The sequence below is a fragment of the Clytia hemisphaerica genome, unplaced genomic scaffold (genome assembly GCF_902728285.1).
Source record: "Clytia hemisphaerica strain Z4C2 unplaced genomic scaffold, Clytia hemisphaerica genome assembly, whole genome shotgun sequence".
In the NCBI taxonomy this organism is placed as follows: domain Eukaryota; kingdom Metazoa; phylum Cnidaria; class Hydrozoa; order Leptothecata; family Clytiidae; genus Clytia; species Clytia hemisphaerica.
Window position 1 is genome coordinate 359271 of NW_027104435.1, and position 21772 is coordinate 381042.

At 35.8% G+C, this 21772-nt stretch overlaps 2 protein-coding genes across 3 annotated transcripts; one reads left to right on the top strand and one right to left on the bottom strand.

Moving 5' to 3' along the window:
* Positions 1 to 1019: 1019 nt before the first annotated feature.
* Positions 1020 to 20721, top strand: LOC136820770 (EGF-like and EMI domain-containing protein 1). Its single transcript, XM_067076994.1, has 11 exons — positions 1020 to 1070; positions 7614 to 7771; positions 12979 to 13079; positions 13642 to 13767; positions 14568 to 14671; positions 16818 to 16910; positions 17098 to 17220; positions 17775 to 17897; positions 19159 to 19281; positions 19473 to 19652; positions 20557 to 20721. Exons 3-10 carry the CDS (start codon positions 13066 to 13068, stop codon positions 19556 to 19558), a joined length of 792 nt encoding a protein of 263 aa, XP_066933095.1. The 5' UTR covers positions 1020 to 1070; positions 7614 to 7771; positions 12979 to 13065; the 3' UTR covers positions 19559 to 19652; positions 20557 to 20721.
* On the bottom strand, positions 3065 to 8006 carry LOC136820769 (uncharacterized). Of its 2 annotated transcripts, XM_067076993.1 has the most exons (9): positions 7992 to 8006; positions 7677 to 7761; positions 6978 to 7154; positions 6301 to 6771; positions 5666 to 5833; positions 5277 to 5424; positions 4715 to 4872; positions 3674 to 4026; positions 3065 to 3250 (listed from the first exon to the last, which is right to left on the bottom strand). In XM_067076993.1, the coding sequence occupies exons 2-9, from the start codon at positions 7744 to 7746 to the stop codon at positions 3125 to 3127; spliced, it is 1671 nt and encodes a 556-aa protein (XP_066933094.1). In that variant the 5' UTR covers positions 7747 to 7761; positions 7992 to 8006; the 3' UTR covers positions 3065 to 3124. The 2 variants fall into 2 exon arrangements, with proteins under 2 accessions (XP_066933094.1, XP_066933093.1); XM_067076992.1 differs by lacking the exon at positions 7992 to 8006 and having other exon boundaries at positions 7677 to 7897.
* Positions 20722 to 21772: the final 1051 nt, after the last annotated feature.

The following is a 21772-nucleotide window of genomic DNA, read 5'->3' on the forward strand; positions in this document are numbered from 1 at the left end:
TATGCTCGAAATTACGCTAAATTGCGGTTATTTTTCAACCTAAAGCCATTTTTGTGCTAGATTTTCTTTTAATTTACTTGGTTAACAGCTGTTGAGAATATTTTAATGATAATTAGGGAAAGCATAATTTCAAAGTTGGGTCTGAGAAAAATTTCAATTTTTTTTCGTCCATTTATCAAAAATATTTTTTTTAACAAAGAATTTTTTCACAAAAAAATTCATTTTTTGTGAAAAATTTTGAAAGTTCTTTAAAAAGAATTACAATATAAGCACTTACTACACCAAAAGTGCTAGTTTTAGTGTTTGGCACCACCCCCAAATAGCAGTTACTACACTATGTAGTAACTGTTTTCATAACTTCTGAATACAGTACCACCACGGTAGTAAGTGTCATACTGTCTTGTAACTGCGTGCCCCCCCCTGGATCTACTGATTGTTGTCATGAGTGTCAGTTTCAAAAATTGAATTCATGTTTTTTTTAATTTCTTGCCTTTTTATTTCACAGTTAAATTTATAGAAAAAGAAAAAATTAGAAAATTCAACATTTCACACTGGATAGGAGGTTACATGATGTTCATAAAACCATAAGGACATGGAAAGGTAAGAAACATCCTAATTTTTGACGTCCTTCTTTCTACATAACTTTTGAATGAAAGCTAAATACCATATCGTGAAAATAAGGAAGGAGCAACTTTTTGTGTTCGGTGTTATTGATCTCTAACTAGTTGACTGAACCGAGCTCCCCTTATATAAGGGAATATGTCTACTTATAGAGCTGTATCTGTCTTGTATTCTTATCTGGTTATCAACACGGCAGGATTCGAATGTTTTGAAATTCGAATGTTTTGAAATTCGAACAATTGAAAATGTAGAGTAAAACAGATAACAACATGGCGGATTCAATTTCACGGGAGGTCTGTAGCATAGCCTATGTAATGCGATACCTGTGATTTCGTGGCTTTGTATGTTATTGTATTCTGTTGTTTTTACTTTAGGGCTGTTTAGGGACTGCGGCTGAAGATGCTATGTTACGAAGTCGATTATAACGTGTAGAAGATGGATGGATGCAGGTAAATTATTTGTAATATACATCTGAATCTATTTTACAGATTTTTTCTACATCGAATAAATCGGCACTAGGTTATACTATACTGGGTAAAGCATAAGCTGTTTAGGGAGTTATGGTATATTCGGATTTCACTAACTTGTTCCACATGATAAAATCGTCGAAAAAGTTTAAATTTCCGAAAGGGGTTTCTTTTGCTGGTCGATAATGATCTTTTACCACCTGCTGGCATGGTATTTAACAAACCAGCTTAAATGTTTCCTTTTTGCCTAAATCAGCTCTAAGTTACTGCATTTAAGGATAAGAAAATGCTATGGACTACTTAGTCTAGCAAGCTAGACGACTAATTCATACATAGTAGAAATAAAGCAAAAAGTAAAGGGAACAATTTTAGTCGTCTAGAAACCTTTGTGCACTAACTCTAAACAAAAGAAAAGTGTCAATATTTGCAATTATAATTTTTTTCACGCTCAAAATAACTCTTGAGAAAAACATGTGTGTGGATTTGTGTATTGAAAGTTTTTCATTTGAGTTGATTTTGTTTTGAGAGTTTGTTATTGCTTGATAATTGTTTTCTCGCTACGCAAGTTTCTGCGTAGCTAGCCGGGGTATCTATAAGGCTGGAACACCGGATTCTTCCAGTCGTTTATACAAACTAAATCCCGTATTATTATTATTAGTATTGGTATTATCAGTATTACATGCATTATAAAAGACTCCAGTCTATGGACTACTATATTTTGACTAAAGTCCGTGTTCGAATTATTATTCGTATTACTTCGAATTAAACGTCCCGGGAAGCTCGCAATGTATGGACCAGCGAAATCGTCGGATTTTCAAATGCACGTCACATTCAAATTTGACGGTGTTTTTTTACAGACAGTGTATAACCCATAACATAACATAATATAATGTAACATCATTCGCTGATGTTAAAAAAGCGTTATCAAACGTTCCTCTATTAAAGTAAAACATTTCAATAAACACTCCGCTCTAGAAGGGGCTTTTATTTGAAACAAGCAGCTATTATACAGAAGTAAAAAAATCAGGAAAAGTTGGATTTATGGAAATGACTGTATTCCTTTCTATTACTTTATTAGTACGAGTACTAATTTTGACCCTAAATCCTTTTATTTGTGCTCAATTAATAATGAATGGGCCAAAATAGGTCCCCCACTCACTTTATTAAATTTACTTTGACTACAAATTATTACATTAGAGCCCCCTTTTTTAAACGCCCCTCTACAAGAAAAGTTGATAAACGCCCGGGCGTTTATTCGGAGTAACACGGTATTAAAGATCCACAATTTCAAATTCCCTTGCCTACAGACTAAAAATGACGAAAAGTCTGGAAAAATCAGAATTCGAAAAATATCCTATTTTGTAATTTGTACCGTGTTATAACTACACGCTTTTTCTTTTATAAGAATACACTTTATAGGAATGTCTGAAAAATGATGAAAATGCCCAAAAAATTAAGAATAATGATAAGAATATCACCATCATGGAACTTTTCTACTCAAGCTAAGAATGCCATTTATAGAGCATTTTCAATTACAAATTGTCAATTACCCCCAAATAAGGCTCACTCCTTTCACAAAAATGCCATTTTATGCTTGATACGTGTGTACTAAATGTTACATCTAGTCTGAATTAGTATCCAACCTAGCCTGGTTAACCAAGCCAGTTTTTACGAGGCCAAGATACGGCTGAAGACAATATAGCTTTATCGGTGCTTTAATGATTTTTATGATGTACGAAATCTTAAGTTTGCCTTGAAAAACTTCAGTCACAACTTTTACCATCAAATTTTACTAAGTGACTGAATCAATCTGGCTTAGATTTCTAGGCTAGATCCAACCTAAGAATGCTGTAAGAATATTTTAGGATGATTTTCCCAAAAAAGTTAAGAATATCCATGATGAAATTGATTTACACCATTCTTATAAAAAAAAGCGTGTATCCTCGCTACTTAAAAAAACTAGTACATTTATGAAATAGGATTACAGGCTTGATATATTCTTGAATAAAGACAATAACAATATTTTGAATGAAGAACTAAGAATGTAGATTTTCGAAGTGGAAATTTCGGACGACGACATTGCTTGGTTCGTACCACGGGTCACCGATGTAGATACTGACATCTTTGAAAACTTCAGGTTGCTTGTTGATTACTGTATACACCTAAAATAGTCAAAATGGTGGAATTTCACTTAAGCAGTATTTTTAACATGTTTTGATTACTAAACGGCCATAGCATGAAGTTATAGCATTCGACTACGGTGCGGAAGTTCTTTCAATCGCCTTGGCCAGGTTATACCAAAGCTTTCGTACTAAGTAAAAGATGGTGCTTGAAGGTACCTGCTTGAGTCAGAGTGGTGGATTTAACTTAGCAATATCTTAAACGTGTGAATAGAAGACGGTTCTTCTCATCCCGTCCTACAAAAATATTTTAATGCAATATTTAGAATCTAGATTTATTACTCAACGACTCAACGTGAGGATTTGTGAAAGGAAAGTCTGTGATTCGATATTTTTTTCTGCAAGACATATGAGCTTATATTTTTGTGTGTATAAAATGAAGAAAACCAAATCTCTTTCTTTTACCTCGATGTAGTCAAACATCAATGAGAATCGATATTGACCGTCATGTTGTCTCGATTGTTCAATTGTCACTACAGTGAATCGATCCATATCCATATCGTTGTTAATGTAAAAGTTACCTCTACCATTGATGGAGGCTGTGGTATGTAACTTGGTTGTGTTGGAATGAAAGAATAAAGCAGGAATACGACTTCCATACCCACAACAGTTTCGATTCCCTTTCACGTTCCTGGTGGCGTGGAAGATGCTCGTCCACCCAGGGCGAACACCGACAGGTTTGATTTCCATTGTGTAGCGGAAAGCTTTTTCAACCACAGGAATGTTGGTGATGTAATTGTTTTTCCTTGGTACGTACACTAAAAGAGGAAGACCATATTGTTCGATATGTATGTCACCAATCTTGTAGAGTTAATCAATCATTAGCTTTCTGGACGAACCCAGCCATGTATTGCACACGTTGAATTTAAAAACCTGAAGGGGGCTAACAGATGAAACGTTTGATTGGGAAATGAAGCCATTTATCTCCCTTTCGAAACGCGTGACCGGCGTGGGTTTCACACTAAAGGCTTGGGGACATGAGAAGTTTTTTTCCGCGTTTGTGCAATGCAACACCCTTCCGGGTCTGTTAGAAGGGGCGTATTGAAATTAAAAACTTTCGCCAGAAAGCGCTAGATTCGATCATTCCGTCCTTCTGAAAGCTGTACAAATCTAGGCTTCACCTTTTCTTGCTTGAGAGAGAGTTGAGAGGATTCCTCTTTAGGCCTTCAGGCTAAACTTGATGATTGCGACCGTAGTGCAGTGGTAGAACATCCGGCTACGGCTCGCAAGGTTGTGGGTTCCCCAGCCGGGTCATACCAAATATTCTCAAAATGGTACTTGATGCCTCTCTGCTTGATGCTCAACAATTAAGAAAAGGATCAAGGGTAAGTGGAGAAATCCACGGAGAAAGAGTGGCGCCCTTCCCTACCTTCGGGTAGATAGCCATTTAAAGAGGAGCCTTCGGGTCGCAGACTTACTTTCCCATAATGCACTGCAACTTCTTACCGTTCATTGGAAGAGGTGAGACGATCTTGAGGTCTTGAACGATGACGTCAGCTGCATTGTGATATGGATCACTGGTGTATAAAGTGTTTCCTTTGTATGTTGCAGGGTTCTGGTTGAAAACTTGGTGAACTTCTTTCCCATCCAAGTGGATTGTGTAACTAAAACACATATTTATTAATCAGAGTTCTAGCGCTTTTAACAGAAGTGCAAATTACTTGAAGTAATAATCAAATTTGAGCCTGACACCTTTTAACGTAGAGTTTTGCACACGAAATTCGTATTACGGTCGGATGAAAGCCTCTGTTCTCTCTTTTTAGAATCACATAGCATTTTTTTAAAAGCTCTTTTAAAGGTTTTCCATGTTTTGTTAAGTTACGCAGATTCCGCCATTTTGGAAGCAAACGTTCGATTTGCGCTAGGGATCACATCTACAGATTCGAACGTTTGCGTCCATAATGGTTGAAGTTACGTAACTTAACAAAACTTTAAAACTTCTTTTCGCAAAGCCTCCTTCGGTTAGTTAAATAAATAATTTTCTAAGATAGAAATGAACTCCACTAACCTGTACAAACCAAATGACGTCAACTCTTGTCTAATCTTGACTGACGTCATTCTGAAGGGGTTCAATGTTCGACTGACGGGTTTATTACCGTCATTTAGGATGTATAATTTGCATCTGTCGGTGATCAACAAGTTTGGAATGTTGGAACCTAGAAAATGTCGTTATTGAATGAAACTTATGTTCTTTTTTTCTCTCATGATCATATGTGGTTCTTTCTATTGGACCCGAATGAAGACGTGCGAATACCATTGGATTATAAATACAGTTGAGTCTTCCATATGGAGTAAGGTTTATAAGGCATTGTTAGATGAAGTGGCCAGCAAACTTGTCCGAGTTAAGGATACATTCGAGTTATGTACATCCGAGCCCGAAGAATCATAAGTAATTACCTTTCTTGCAACAGTTACTTCCTAAAGTTTCATTATGAGAGATTCTAAAGACGCCGTTTATTTCGTTTCCATAGTGAGCTTTGTTTGGTTGAATTGTGAACGAAATTTCATAGGTTCTATCCATCAGTGGGATGTGTTGGCGGATGAAGCCACGTTGTGGTTTGAAATCTGTTGAGAAATCAAGAAAGAAATGAGCTCAATGTGAGGAGTGTTTGTGATTTAGATCTCAAGACAATTTTGGTTTTTGTTTGCTGCAATGGCACATTTAGCTCTGGTGAGTACAGTACTACTCAAACAGTTTCTGCCTGGAGGTCAGTTTTTCTAATTGACGCAAATTTAACGCGATTTTCGTTATCTAATTTTCATTATCTTTCAGATAAAAACAGTCGAAGTGTTTTTGAGATTCTTGTTCGTTCCAGTGGCTAATTGTACTGAACATTGACGTCACCATGAAATACCCTAAAAAAAGGGTCTAAAACTTTTTAAATCGCCTTGGGGGTTTTTCTTGGTGGTTCTTGAACCCAAAAGAAACCTCTGCGCCAAATTTCAACCACATATGATTTATTTGAAAGGTTCGAACCTTGTTTAAGCTATTTCTATCAGACTATGTTTCCAAAAGAAAGATTGATACTTACAGTCAGGTTCAATAGGACTTTCGACATTGAAATATCCAAGTTCAACTTGAGATGGTTGATACCATTTATCTGATGCGTACAATGAGACATTTTTATAAACTCTTGGTTCTGTATTTACACTCATGTCAATGCGAGTCTCGTTGTAGTACAAAGCAAATCTGTAGGTTCCATCTGCACGAAGCGATTGTCTAATTGTAACGTTTGTGGCTTCATGCATGGGGAGCCATTCATTGACTTGGTACCTACTGTTGTTGCCGACAGGTACAACGGTCATTAGCCGTGATGTATTTGATCTCATGAAGAGAGCAGGTATACGTTGCCCAAAATGACAACAATTACCGTCCAAATTATACCCATGGAAAACGTTTGTCCAGCCTTCTTTGATACCGGTTGGCTTGATTTCGAATGTAAATTGATATGTTTTCTGGATGTCCACTGATTTCAAGAAATTGCCTCTTTTCAAATCGATACCTGAAAGAATAAAGATAAACTTTGTCTAATGAACTCTGGTTTTGTGAGTATTTGAGCATTAGAACACTTTTGGGAAACGAGAGATTGTATGTTTAAGGTAATTTTGCGGGTAACAAGCGTAATTTCTGGTAAAGGTAGATTCGATTAAAATGAAAATTAGACTGGTAGAGTATTAAAAGTTCCTTTCATCTAATATCTAAACTCACCGCGACACGATCTCAAACGACACGGTTTTGTTTCTGAAGCAGGTCCAAGATGTTCACAATCCAATCCGCTATTTGACGGTGAAGGTTCATTGCAACCTCTTTCTCTATACTGCAGTCCATCTCCACACGTGACCTCACAAGGCGTCCATTCAGACCATGGTCCGTAACCACCGTCAACTATGACAGGTCAAAATTATATATTTTTTGAGTTCAGTCGATGTAGAATAAAGAACCAAAACTTCTTCACTTTGTTAAAAAATGTTATGTGAATTGATCTCAAACGTTTCGAACTTAAAGGTTTTGTTTTTGAATAAGAGTGATATCGTTTGTTTACTCATCAATTTTAATTTACAAGCTTTTTTCACATTGGATTGACACGGATGTATATGAAAGAGGAAAAGAAAAACATTTTTTTGCTTATATCTGATTAATATAACAATAAGCAGACACTGTCCTGATATGAAATATGTGTCTAATATGAAACGGGAACACCTATGTGAAAATAAAACCATTAATAACAGATTCACTTAATAACTTGTGACGTCAGAAAAGTGGTGTATTTTATACTTTTTATGTTCTTTCAGGTAAGCAATTGAAATTATTTTTTTCCATGTCGAATGCCTTTGCATTTTATAGATGTCAGCTGAACGTCGGTCCTTCCAACCGAAACCTTCCTTGGAAACGAACAAACATTCTCACCTTGCTGTGCGATGATTGGGTTGGCTACCAAGTAACCTATGGCAACCAAGATGAATGTCCAAAAGTTCATCCTGGATAAATTTCCCTGTAACGAAGTAAGAATTTTTTGTATTGCACTTCTATGCTTTGTTTTCGTCAATTCCAAATCTGACACTTTCATTGCATGCTCAATACCTTTATCCGCAACGGGAAGCCCGGAAGAGTAATCAGTCTATTCGATCATTTAGTCGTAATAAATTCGCGACCCGATAGTCGGAAGTGACCGTGAAAAAGGGTAGATTTGGAATAATATCAAAAAATAATAGCTCTACAAACCTTTCAATAAAATGTACTAATGTCTTTCTCCGTTTCGTATGAAAGCCTTCTCTTCCTAAACTGTTCTTAAAAGTTTGTTGTCAGGGCCGCATCTTTATATGACCTTAATCACGATTTTCATGACATAATGTTTTATGCGGAAACACACGAAAAATACCGGGCGTTTGCAACCAGTTTCATTGATTAAATTCAAAGCTGATGACAAACGCCCGGATGTTTCCGTATGAAATATTACGTCTGATGTCAACAATCACGATTTCGAATCGTGAAGAAGACAGCACTTCTCACGTGTTTCTTCAGGTCATTTGTACATGACAAACTTTACAAACCTCACAAATAATCAAATTTATTTAGAGAGGTAAATTTGTTTGGTATTTTTTGCAAGGCTGTTTTTACACCTGTACCATAATTCACATATTTGTTCACAAAAAAATTAAATCTTACAAATCTTGCAAATAACATAATATTTTGAATGATGGAATTTAGTAACAAGTTTGTTTTTGGTTTATTTGACCTGGCTTTTTACACCTATAATAAACATATTGAAATACGTATTTAAAAAACTCCATCACGTTACATACTATGAAAAACTATTCTAAAGCCTTGACACGTTTTACAAAAGAAATTAAAAGATAATCGAATTTTGGAATATATGTACACTTTATATAAAAATGTGTCCGCTCTTTTGGTGACACACTGTACCACCTTTAAGGCGAGTCTGTATGTCTGGAAATCGTCTCCATCTTTGACGAGGTGGTACTATTATTAAAGCCTGCACCAGAACTCATAAATTTGTTCCTGCAGAATAACCCAGTCATTGTTTCTCTGATTGCTTTGGACATGAAGAAGCAGATAAGAGCATCACAAATATACCCAATACCAAAACATAAGCCAATCACAAACAGCGCTTCTTCTGGCAATTCGAATTCTGTCAAGATGGCAACGGTCAATATATTGAAGGGTATCACACAAAACAAAAGGAAAGTTAGGATGATGAGGACCGGTAGATTTATGAAATTTCGAATCCCTATGGAAATCGGGATTGCTGGAGTTCCTGTCTCATTCCGATTTAAGCCATCACGAATGGTTTTCACCGAGTTTTGACTCTGCTTCATTTTATAGATGATGTAAAAATACATGGGCAATGAAAACGTTAATAATATCCATTGACAGATTGGATTTAATAAAACTATATTAATATAACGAATTTCATGATAGCTTGTAAAGACTGTCAAATGAGTGACAACAGCTGTGAGAGGGAGTACAAACAAGATGGCCAAAATAACACAAGTTCGTCTGAAAGTCATCAATACGTCATACTTGATATTTAAGTAAATTTCCAGGAATCTATTGACAGTGATAAAGCCCATTAACAACAAGTACCATATCGAGAATCCAGTATTCTGGACCGGTTCAAGCATAAAAAACCATTCGCTTTCATATGGTACTTTGTTCATGAGAAAAATACGACGTAACCCGTATGTAAATCCGGTACCGGACTCGCACAAGCTTAGATTAGCTAGATACAATCTTTTGACAGTACTGATTCTTGATCTCGGTGTCTTGTACAGGACGAATAAACAGAATAAATGAATCACAGATGACATCATGAAGACGAAGATTTGCCCGGTGTAATAAATATCTGCATGTTGTACTTCGGTTAAGTTTTGGAATTGTTTTTGATTCATCGTGGTGATAGCGATGTCCCTGCTTTTGTTTACGATTTCACTAGAAGATTCATTTTGATACACATATTTAAACATGGTGATATGGTATAAAACTATAAGATAACCGCTAAACTGCATTGTATCTACAGATTCAGGCTACTCTCTACATAGCTGCTTGTAATAATGATGTTTTAAGTAAGACCCTAATGATAAAATGTATTCTTAGTTTATCTCAGGCTACTGAAAATTGGATGAAAAGTTGTTTTTGTTATGGCAGATGTATAAGTGCTAATAATCGTCCTATTTTATCACAAACCGACTTTTGAAAAAAGAATTTTGAAAAAAGAATTTTTTCAAATTCATTTATTTCTTTTGAACACTCAAGAAGTTTCTTCTCAACTTCTTCAACCTATTATCCGTCTCCAGGGGTTTTCTATGAATTGGTTTTGAAGAACTCATGTCCAAAAATTTTTCCAAAAAAGGAGATATTGAAAACTTAGACAGTAAAGGCAACTTAAAGTTCATCATTTACCATATCAAAAATTCTATTTAATTTCCTCAATCTGCTATCTTACTATCTTATTCAAAAACGATATTTTATTTGAAGAAGAAACCTATACAGTACTATCTACTTTTTACCAATAAGTATTTTTTTAACTGATTATGAAATTTTTCGAGACAGACTTAACATTACATTGACGAAACTAAAACTAGACGAATATGAAAAAGAAAAATCAAAAATTAAGATCTTTTTTCAATCCACATGAAAACTGATCCGACACCTCTCTCTTCGTACTAATAAAACGTGAAATTAACAGATAATTATTTCCCCATGGTAATATTAAAATCCGTACGGATCTATCCTATTTGCCCTGTGGAGGAAAAAGTCACGATTTATTGCTTAAATTAACATCTCCATTCTGTTAAATTTAATTGAAATAGTGGTTTGTATTAAAAGGGGAGAAAGTTTTTACAATTGTTTTGAAAGGTGTATCCAGGTTGGTTAATAGGGCATGAAATTTTAATGCCTTCTTAAAATTCGTCAATGTTCATTTATATGAATAATTCAAAAAACGTTTTCTAAAGTTAGAACTTCAAAAAGGATTTTTTCTTTATTTGAATTGATTGTTGATAAATATATCACGGAAATCTCAGAATGGGGCAAATTTCATCTTCATCTTTAGAACTAGTCTAGCAAGCTAGACGACTAATTCAAACATGCTAGAAATAAATCAAAAAGTAATGTAGGGAACAAATTTAGGCCATTTAGTCGTCCAGAAACCTTTGTGCACTAACTCCAAAAAAAGAAAAGTGTCAATATTGCAATTTATAATTTTTTCCCGCTCAAAAGAAATTCTAAAAAAAAAATGTGTGTGGATTTGTGTGTTAAAAGTTTTTCATTTGAGTTGATTTTGTTTTGAGAGTTTTTTGTTGCTTGATAAATTGTTTTCTCAAATTTCTAGCCGGGGTATCTATAAGGCCGGTACACTGGATTCTTCCATTTGTTTATACAAACTAAATCCCGTAACAATAATCGTATTATCATATAACGCATATACTACTGTATTACACGCATTATAAACGACTCAAGTCTACTTATAGAGCAGATCTGAAATTTCAATGATTTGAAAGAGTTTTGTTCTTTTCATTTTGAGCCTTTCGTTATAAACTTCTTAATTCTTTTTTTAATCATCAAAAGCATTCTATTTAACCTGATGACACAGTAGACTCTCGCTTTTTCGAACTTATATTATTCAAATCTTTCTATAATATAACTTAAACTTATTCCTGGTCCCCTTCAAGGAGGAACCCTTTTAAAACACTTTCAATAATTGGAATCTCCTTGTGATTCTAACAAATAAGATACCCCTTTGTAAGTGGCATACTTCGCTTGGTAGATTGTTGGAAAAATCAATAAAATTCTAATATCTTTATCAACATTTTGAATGTAAGGAATGATAGTAGACAATTTTCATCTCACGCTTTGAAGGGTCAGATGTGAACGCCTCTTTAAAAGTTTAAATTTCAAAATCTTGGCCTCTAAAACGTCGGCCCATTTTTACCTGCCCAAATTTCTAATAAGGCTAACAATGAACGAAAAAAGGACTTAAAGGTTTTTTTTTTAGTGTTCCCGTTTCATATCAGACACATAATTCATTTTTTTCCTCTTTCTGACCAATCTTTCTCTACATCCGTGTCAATCCAATGTGAAAAAAGCTTGTGAATTAAAATTGATAAGTAAGCAAACGTTATCACTCTTCTTTCTTAGGAATCGATTCTCTATATGTACATGTATTGGATTTCCTAACGCAAATCCTGAAAATTTCATGCGATTCTCGTTATTATAAAATATATCCAAATGAAAGCTGCGTTTTCATGAAAGGGGACGATAAATAATATTCTCGATTTCGAAATTTCTTCAGCTTTTTTCGGGACACGCTGTATCGGCATTTGAGTCAATTTTTTTGTTTATTAGCATAATTATTATCTTAATGAATCAATTATGTCAAGGTTACGCGACCAGGGGACAACTTATACTTAGGGGATGAGACAGTAATTAAGGTATTATGCTTGAAAGAAAGAAATTGACAATAATCTTCTTAGGCGTGGTTGCATGGTGTTTGTTGCTGAATTAAAGGGTTACCTTCTTACTCCAGCCTTCATTTGCAGAGAGGAAGAATTTTTGAAGTTTATGTAAAAAAAGTTATTCTTTATTTCATTTCACAGTATAGATAGATAGGTAGAGTCGATATTTTACGTGGATAGCCCAGTAATTTAGGACTTTTAGACAGTCTTTTGATGGTTTTCACGGGGTCCACGGCCACCGGGCTCGGCTATCTTTGCCATCTATGAACTGAACGGAACATTGGAAGGAGCGGGGATTCGAAGCACGAATTCCTGGTTTGAGACGCTGACGCAAACGCAGTAAACAAGCATAAGGAATAGTCTTTTGTTTTTTTTATGGCCTGCTGTTCTATTGTTGTTTTAATTGAATCAAAGTGATCCGTTGGTACCAGGAAAGTTAGTGTTCTGCAAATTTTCTTTGATTTTTACCTTCGGTTATTTACTTTGAGTCTTTATTTCTGTTGTCAATTCTGGTACTGAGCTAGTAGACAACGTTTTTTCAGCGTTCATCTAACGTTATATGGCCGTTGTGAACATTATCTGAACGTTAAAACAACGTTGATTCGCCAGCTTGATATGCAACGTTGTTTGAATGTTTTATGGACTTTCTTTTATGCACGGTTTGTGTCAGATGGGAAAACGTTTTAAGTTAAAGATAGGTAACGCCTTTTCTGTTCATTCATTTATGTGGACAGGTTGCTTTTCCAGCATTGCACCAACACTTACTATAAAATGCTTAGCTAAGAGAATTTTCAAAGCTTGATGCGGAAACATTTAAGCTAATGGAGATGGAATGGTAATTATAGAGATTTAATTTGTTGAATCCATTCGCCATAGTTTATAAAAAATCAAAATTTATTTCACTACATAAAAATAGAAGCTTTTCGGCTTACGCCATCGTCAGTATACAAGATTTAATTTATCAAACGCTTTATCTCTTTTTTCCGCTGAATTTTGAAAAAGGAAAATCTTTTCAATTATATCATATAATTTCATTTAATTTCAACCATTTGAGGTCAAAATCGTCTTGGTTGACGGTCAGGGTGATGATGGCAAGAACTTTTATTCTGTTTTGTTTTTTATATTGTTTGATGGAAATCGTGGAATCGAATGGGGAGCTGACTCCAGGAAAGTTAGTCCAGTTAATCTTTTTCAGCCATATTTTGAACATATTACTTGATGAAAATACTCCTTCGGAAAAGATAATTAACCTAATAGTCTAGCAAGCTAGACGACTAATTCAGAAATAGTAGAAATAAAGCAAAAAGTAATTATCATATAACGCCTATACTACTGTATTACATGCATTATAAACGACTCCAGTCTATTAACCTAATAAACTGTGATTTATGTTATAGTTCAAACGTGTGCACTCAATCGCACTTTGAGTCCTACTTGACAACGATCACTCTGTCAAGAACAGTTTATCAGCAATACCAAATCTCTTGTGGATGGTGGGGCTCGTCGACCTGTTACAGAACAAGGTACTGATAAACTCATTTACTTTGTCTCTCACTACTGTCAGCAGAATTTAAAATACAAGTTCTCAAATCGCACAGGAAAAGATATTTTACAAAAGTTTTCTGCTTTTTAAATTTTAAACTTTAGCCTGCTTTAGCTTCTCTACTTTTTTTAAAATAACAAATCAATGAAATGTAAAGCGAAAATATTAGTTTTCATATCGGGAGGGGGGTGTTGATTGTTGGAGCACGACAGTACGTTCAACCCAAAATTAGGCCTTTGAAAAGGGACCGTTCAAATTTTAGTAAATTTTGTCGAAAAATCGACCCTTTGGTGCATTTTATGCAAAATGTGGTTAGATTTTCCAAATTTTACACCCTTAGAGTGCAATTTCTCTCGTCTTTGCTCATTTCGACCCTTACAGTGCACTTTGGGAAGCTTGAAAAAAGGACCATTAAGTGCCGCACGCACAGTAGGTTGTTCACCTTGAGTGCCCCCCCCCCCGGGTTTTTATCCCCTTATAAAGGTAAATCAGCGAAAAAGTGAGCCTTACCTCTGTAAGGCTCACCTCTGTAACAATCTTCGTTCTAACCTCAGAGAGAGAGTTTTTTGACTTTTCATTGTTTTCGTATCCTTAAAAGTAACAGCAAAATATCCGACCCTTAGATAGACTATTTTGACTAATTGTTGTTTTTTGTAATCGTGTTAGAGACATTGGAAAAGTCAAAAACCGACCCTTACCGTCCGCACATACCTAGCATTCATTTTTTCCTTCCCGTTCCACTTGACTTGACTTGACTTCACTTTTTCAATGCCTTTTCAGAACTCAACGTATCTCTTATTATCAACAAGTAACGAGGTACAGAGTTGTATACCAGGATATTTGTTGCCCTGGTTGGGCCCAGCAAGGTGATAGCTGTCCAATTCGTAAGTAACCAGCATCTTGATATATCTTGATCAGATGAGATTAAAGTCATTTATACTGAAACTTTTTTTAGTATGTAATACTTGGCTCAGTGTAATTTAGAAGACTCCATTTTTGGTTCTGCTTGATGTGGTAGCTAATTCATACCACTAGATCCAGTCCCTTTTTGCGTAAAATGAATAGAAAACTACTAGACGGTTCCCGTCGTCGCAAACGCCGGTTAACGGTTTTGCTTGCACATCAAAAGCCTTTAAAATACTATAATGTGGGTTAATGCCTGACATCGTTTTGGCTTAAAATGCCGAATACAATAATAAAAATTATACTTCTAAACTTTCTACATTAGTCAAAATTTTGTGTCTGTAAGCCTCGATGATATGTCTTTTTAAGATAACGGAAGTTTGTGTTCAATGAAATGCCATAGTGACCCTGTCAAAATTATGGAGGGTACCCGTCGTTGCAGACGCCCAAAGGTGTCTGAGGTGGTGAGAGGGTTGCTTCTAGGAAAGAAAAAGCCTTAGTTGTGAAGGAGAGGCTCGCGCTTTGTGGTTGAGCACTGAAGGTTTTCCCGCTTGTCGGCTTCACATGAGGACAGCTTAAGACCGGCGCATATGCAATGCAACACACATTGAAACCTTTTTAAATAATGTTAGACGAAGTTTAATCATCAAACAACAATGTTGGATTTTATTGCGTGTGTTGTTATAGAATAATTCGAAATCGTGCAACAAAAATGCCACACCTTTTTATTTGAAACTTTGTGACGTCGCAGTACTTTTCATGAAATTGACGTCAGAACTTTTTTCGTTTACAAATAGCAGTGTAGAGTCTTCTTTAATCCGAGTTTTCTTGTTGAGATGTTGACTCCACTTTCACTTTTTTTTTTTTTTGGCTGTTTCGTTCAAGCATTTTCGGAACGTAATATACTAGAGAAATTAAATACAAGTCGGTATTGAAAAATATAAAATATACTATATACCGGAGCCTGTCCCGGCATGGATCTTTTCGATTTAAATAAAATTCTACTAGAATTATGGATTGTGTATAAGAAAGGAAAAAAAAAAATTAAACTTCATCTTGAGGGAGTCGTACTCTACCTCTCGATCCACGGATGCATCTCACTGTAGATCTAACGAGCGAGAAGCATATGATAGTTCTAATGCTGTTAGTAACTTTTGAGAAAGTTTCATGTCTTTTGTCTGCTATCATTTCAGCTAGACGCTTGTAAAATAACGTACATTCACGTCCCATCGCCCCATTTGCCGCAAAAACAAGCGGAGAAAAAGTCCCATTTTCGGCTTGCAAAATACGTTCACCATATTGTCTCTTCTTTTCGCGTTCATTGGATGATAAGCAGTTCTCAATTTTTGAATTGGTGTACCTTCGAGCAAACGGGTTGAAAACCCTCACATCAAAAAATGCTCTTTGGCCAGCAGTCCAAAAACTGAGAGCGCTTATATCCAGTCTCGCCTCGCGTGAGACATTTGCATGTCTTGGTAGATCTTCGTTATTAAGTTCGTTTAATAGGGGTTCAGTTCTTACATCTACGCACACTTCTCTTAGCAATTTGGACGTAATGTCTCTAATTTCATTGTGTCTCAAAGACACGAATCCTCCCTTCTTGTCCGATCTTTTAATCCGAGTTTTCTACGCTTGTCAAACTTAGCGCGAGACTTTTTGTATCAAAGGTGGATAGGTTTTCCAGCCGCGGCGTTCAAATTTTAGAAACCTTAACATATGTTACTGGGCTAGCGTTACAGACATTTTTCATAAACTCATTTAGTATAGAAGATATCTAAGGGGTTTTCAAAGTTTGGGGAGATATTTTTGTGTTTTAATTATCGTTTCATATAATTTGAACGGATTTTAGAATATTTTATTGTTTTGTTGTGTTCATATAAATTTTGATAAACCGAAAGTGAAAAGATTCAAGATGGTGATATTTTATCTACTATATATACTTCACTTGACTCAGCGTCATCAAAAAACAACTTTTTATCAAATCTTTTTCCGTAATACTTTTTCGGCAGGATTCTAAATTTCATCTTATCTCCGCAAGTAAAACTTATTGCTAGCCGGGGAGGCGAGATTCCCTGGAATTAATACGCCGTAATTTCAACTTTGTTGTTTTACCCTGATTTTTTTCAGCGGTGTGCAACCCTGTTTGTGTGAATGGAGAATGTGCAGCACCTTCCACTTGTTCTTGTCAACCTGGCTTTGATGGAAGTCAGTGTGAAAGTGGTAAATTTCTTCATGTCATCTAAATTCACTCATTTCTGTTAAAACAAAACTGTTGCTATTATGGAAGCAATTGTCGCAACAAAGGGCCGTAGAAATAGTTTAAACTTGTTTTTATCAGACATCTATTAAGCTTCTTGGAGAGTGCTCGATTCGATCTTCATTTTCTTATTTTTCCCCTTCCTTCCAGATATTGACGAGTGTGCGTTAGGATCCGACGGATGCCAACAAAATTGTGTAAACACTGAAGGCTCGTTCAATTGTACTTGTAATCCTGGATACTTTTTGTCTTCTGATAACACAACATGCGAAGGTAAAGGAAGAAGACGTGTCTCTCTTGTTTTAATTTTACTTGTCAACAATACAACTTTTCGACCGTAGCCGGCAATTGCCGCGCGGGCATTTTTTGCTCGCTTTATCCCACTAAAACCGTCTCAGTCTTTTTTCCGCACCTTTAGACAATAGAAAAAGGTGTAAAAAAAGGATTGGATCGAGTTTAGGTGGATAATTAAACATTAAATCGGCACGCGCCTGACCGCGCGACTACGGTCGAAAAGGTGTATTACTAATCGTAAAAACCAAACTAAATCGCATGCACTAATCTATTCACTGCATAACCAAATAAATAATGAGAGGATTTACAAATCTCGGACTTTAATGATCAAAATATATATTGAAGGCTCATCTTCTAGCCCTTAATCAACATGTCTGTTTTAGAAACTAAATTTTTAAAGCTTTCCCCGGAAGGTAATAAGTTTAGTCTGGATTTGCATTTCAGAGATTATATTTATCAATTTCAATCGAATGCTTACCGTTTAGGTCGATGCTCGATTCGATCTTCATTTCTTATTTTTCCCCTTCCTTCAGATATTGACGAGTGTGCGTTAGGATCCGACGGATGCCAACAAAATTGTGTAAACACCGAAGGGTCGTTCAATTGTACTTGTAATCCTGGATACTTTTTGTCTTCTGATAACAAAACTTGTGAAGGTAAAGGAAGAAGACGTGTCTCCCTTGTTTTTATTTTACTTGTCAAGAATACTACTTTTCGACCGTAGCCGCCAATTGCCGCGCGGGCATTTTTCGTCCGATTTATCCCACCAAAACAGTCTCAGTCTTTTTTCCGCACCTTGAGACAATAGAAAAAGGTGTAAAAAAAGGATTGGATCGAGTTTAGGTGGATAATTAAACATTAAATTGGCACGCGCCTGACCGCGTGACTACTGTCGAAAAGGTAGGTGTATTACTAATCGTAAAAACCAAACTAAATCGCATGCACTAATCTATTCACTGCATAACCAAATTAATAATGAGAGGATTTACAAATCTCGGACTTTAATGATCAAAATATATATTGAAGGCTCATCTTCTAGCCCTTAATCAACATGTCTGTTTTAGCATGGAGGTATAAAGAAACAGGAGAAGTATGCTATTGTAACCAAGCTCGCCCTACGATTAAAAAAGTTACGATGTATGCATGCTCATAATCTCATATATCGTGCATTTTTAATGAGCTCTTTTATCCATAGGTGAAATCCTATTGGCTCATTTAAGCGTTAGAAATTAGATGAGACGAGATTCATTGTTTCTGACATCAGTGTAAGAAAATATTTGGACTAAAAAAAGGCCTGTAAACTTGGCAATCCTTCATCAAATGATAAGATTTTTCGATCAATGTTTTCCTTAAGGTGAACTCTATTGCTTGATACTTTCCTCCAAAATTCTCCAGCGACTTTATGTCTACAGATTGAGTCTGAAATCGTGTGTGCTTATAAAGAACTTTTCATTTTCTGGCTTGAGAAAATATCTTTTCAAAACAAAATTGAACGGATAGCGAAATGGAACATAAACTTGCTTCGTGGACGAATTTTTATCTAATTTTCGTATATTAAAAGGCGAGAATCTTCAATACTGATTATTAGAATGTTCATAGCAAACTTGAGTTCTACTAAAAAGTCTTATTTCATCGGGCGAGCTTAGAATTTCTTTTGATACATTTTATAAAAGAAATCAAAAGACTTTAACGACCAATTACCGACACATTCAACTCCTGTTTTTCTTTATACCTCTATGGTTTTAGAAACAAAATTTTTAAAGCTTTCCCCGGAAGGCAATAAGTTTTGTCTGGATTTGCATTTCAGAGATTATATTTATCAATTTCAATCGAATGCAATTTACACCTGTTCATCGTTTACCGTTTAGGTCGATGCTCGATTCGATCTTCATTTTCTTATTTTTCCCCTTCCTTCAGATATTGACGAGTGTGCGTTAGGATCCGACGGATGCCAACAAAATTGTGTAAACACTGAAGGCTCGTTCAATTGTACTTGTAATCCTGGATACCGATTTTCTTCTGATAACACAGCTTGTGAAGGTCTGTAATTATGATTCAAATTTCGCCCGTGTTTGAAAAGTGCTTATTTTTTGCTTAATGTCCCCAGCGAACTTTTCGACGCTCTGTTTAAGAAACCAGTGTTGCTTCTTTTCTGCGATAAAACCGCTGACGGCTGATTTGTCCCATATAGAGCCCCTTGTCTTTAATTTAATTATTGATTCTCTTTTTAGTTGATATATTGGCTATGATTGCACCATGGTCGAATTGGACAGATTGGGATAAGCCCTGCGGAGGAGGTTTTCAGTTCAGAACATGAACTTGTGACCCTCCACCGCCGTTTCAAGCATTGTGTGCAGAACACGGGGGTGATGAAGAAAAACGTCTTTGTAACACAGATATCCTATGTCCAGGTGCGTCTCTCGTATTTTTTGATCTCCTACTCAGAGTCACTTGCACCACTTAGTAATTTTACTGGTGGACGTTATACATACCATTGGTAAACGCTATCATAACAAAGTAAACAACTAAAGGCCTGGTGGGCTAGACACGAGTCTGGTAATATTAAAGTTATAATAAAACTAACTTTTCTGATCGATAGTTCTGATGAGGAACAAGGTTACTTCATTGTTTTAAGCTGTTAAGATCGACTAGTCACCGATCACCTGTCACTGATCTGAATTTTTCTACGATGAGATATTTTGCTTTCGCATCGTATCGGTTAGTATAGTTTAAGTTAATTTATACTTTTGCACGGTTTTCAAGAGTTCTACTCATTGAGATGGGAACGCCAACCACTATATCAGATCATTAGAAACTGCAATCAAAGTCATAATATTTGAGAAAAAAGGGAAATTCCCACGAAATCTTACAACCACAAACGATTTAGAAGCGCTCTAAAGTAGGTTGGACGGGTAGAGTTTTAACTCTGAGTTTTAACGCTAGACTTAAGACTTAGGGCCTTAGGATCTGAGGAACTAAAAATTCAAGAATGGTCCAATAGGGCTCAGAATATAGCCTGGAAGTCTATAAACCCCTCCCGAATTGAAATATTCGAATAAATTTATCAATTTGCCCAAAAGCGACTTTTTCGCCCGACTTTAAATTGCTGAAAACAAAGAATTAACCAAAATTCCCAATATATTTTGACCGAGATTGTGGCTCTAGCAAGAAATGTTCGCTTCACTTGAGATTCTAGACATTTCGAGGTGGGGGGTGGGGGGTTGGTGCATGAAAAACAGTATCGACATTTCAACAAGTTTACTTAGGGATGATTTTTATGTGAAAAGAAATCATCTCATTATTTGAATTTTGTAGAAATGTGTTCGAAAATGAAATCAATTGATTGTTCGAGTGTTGTTGACATTTATGATATGGCCATCCTTAAAACGAACCACTCATATATTGGAATGAACGAGACATCAGTCAATTCGTCTTTGGTTGCCATAGCAACATGGAATACTCAAAAAATTCAAAGTCTTTGTAAAGGTATTGTTTTTTCTACATCAATATGATGGACGCTATAGAATAACTTATCTGTTATTATACATAAAGCAACTTCGAAAAGCGGATACGATGCTGGGAACGAGGCTTATTCCTTTGTTAACAATTTAAAAGTATTTCTTACGGAAAAGGCACAATAAGTTTTCATTAGTTACTAAACTCTGATTCATACACTTCATGGTACATACTTATCTGATATTCCGATGGTGTATTGGCGGCCGCCCACGCTAAAGCTCTGAAGGAGCGGGCCAATATCACCATCGGAGACCTATAGTAGTCATCGTTTGATGTACCGCATCACAGTCGTGTCTAGCTGTCCTTACACTTTTTGCTTGACTATCGGTTGCACCCGACTGAATTTAGTATGAAAATCTCTGCTGCTTGAGAAACCTTATAGAAAAATGAAAAATGGTAACCCAAAGGTTCCAGATGTTAAAATTTTCCCGACCTTCAGAGCTTTAGCGTGTCGGAAGAAAATTTCCACATCTGGTTACCAGATAAGGTTCATACAATAATGTATAGGCGAGGCTGGAGTGGAATCTCCTTTGTATGATTTGAAGCCATTTGATCTCCTACATTAGTCGCGCGGTCCGCGTGGTTATACAAACGCTGGATTAAAAGTAACATTTGCAACCAAAATTTGGAAAAATGTTAACGCGAAAACGAAGAAAATGCTTGATTCAATCCGTTATCTGTACAATGTGACGAAATTTTAAGGCTTCACTTTTTTCTTGCCTGGGAAAGGTGGACGATTCACTTCCCTTCCAACTCTCGGCTTAAAACTCAATAAATGTACATAAACTTTTTCATACCTTTTAAATAAATTGAATGAATTTAAACTATTTTCAACTATTCACCTGTATGTTTTAGGAGCCAGATGCGATGTAAATAATCTCCAAAATAGCATCGATCAAATTGATGGTGAAATCAGCACAATAGAAATTACCTTGGAAGAAAATGCCGAAACCAAAATGAACATTCGAAAGATCATCGATTGTCGACCTAATGTTTGGGGGAGACGAGAGGAGTT

Bases quoted from the DNA above. Each gene is read 5' to 3' on its own strand.
- LOC136820770 (XM_067076994.1), top strand. The intron at 16,911-17,097 runs GTAAATTTCTTC...CCTTCCTTCCAG, and splicing joins TGGAAGTCAGTGTGAAAGTG to ATATTGACGAGTGTGCGTTA. The intron at 17,898-19,158 runs GTAAAGGAAGAA...CCCTTCCTTCAG, and splicing joins TGATAACAAAACTTGTGAAG to ATATTGACGAGTGTGCGTTA.
- LOC136820769 (XM_067076992.1), bottom strand. From the start codon at position 7,836: ATGAAAGTGTCAGATTTGGAATTGACGAAAACAAAGCATAGAAGTGCA. The intron at 6,772-6,977 runs GTGAGTTTAGAT...TTATTCTTTCAG, and splicing joins TCGTTTGAGATCGTGTCGCG to GTATCGATTTGAAAAGAGGC. The intron at 4,027-4,714 runs GTAAGAAGTTGC...TTCCTCTTTTAG, and splicing joins CTCACCTCTTCCAATGAACG to TGTACGTACCAAGGAAAAAC.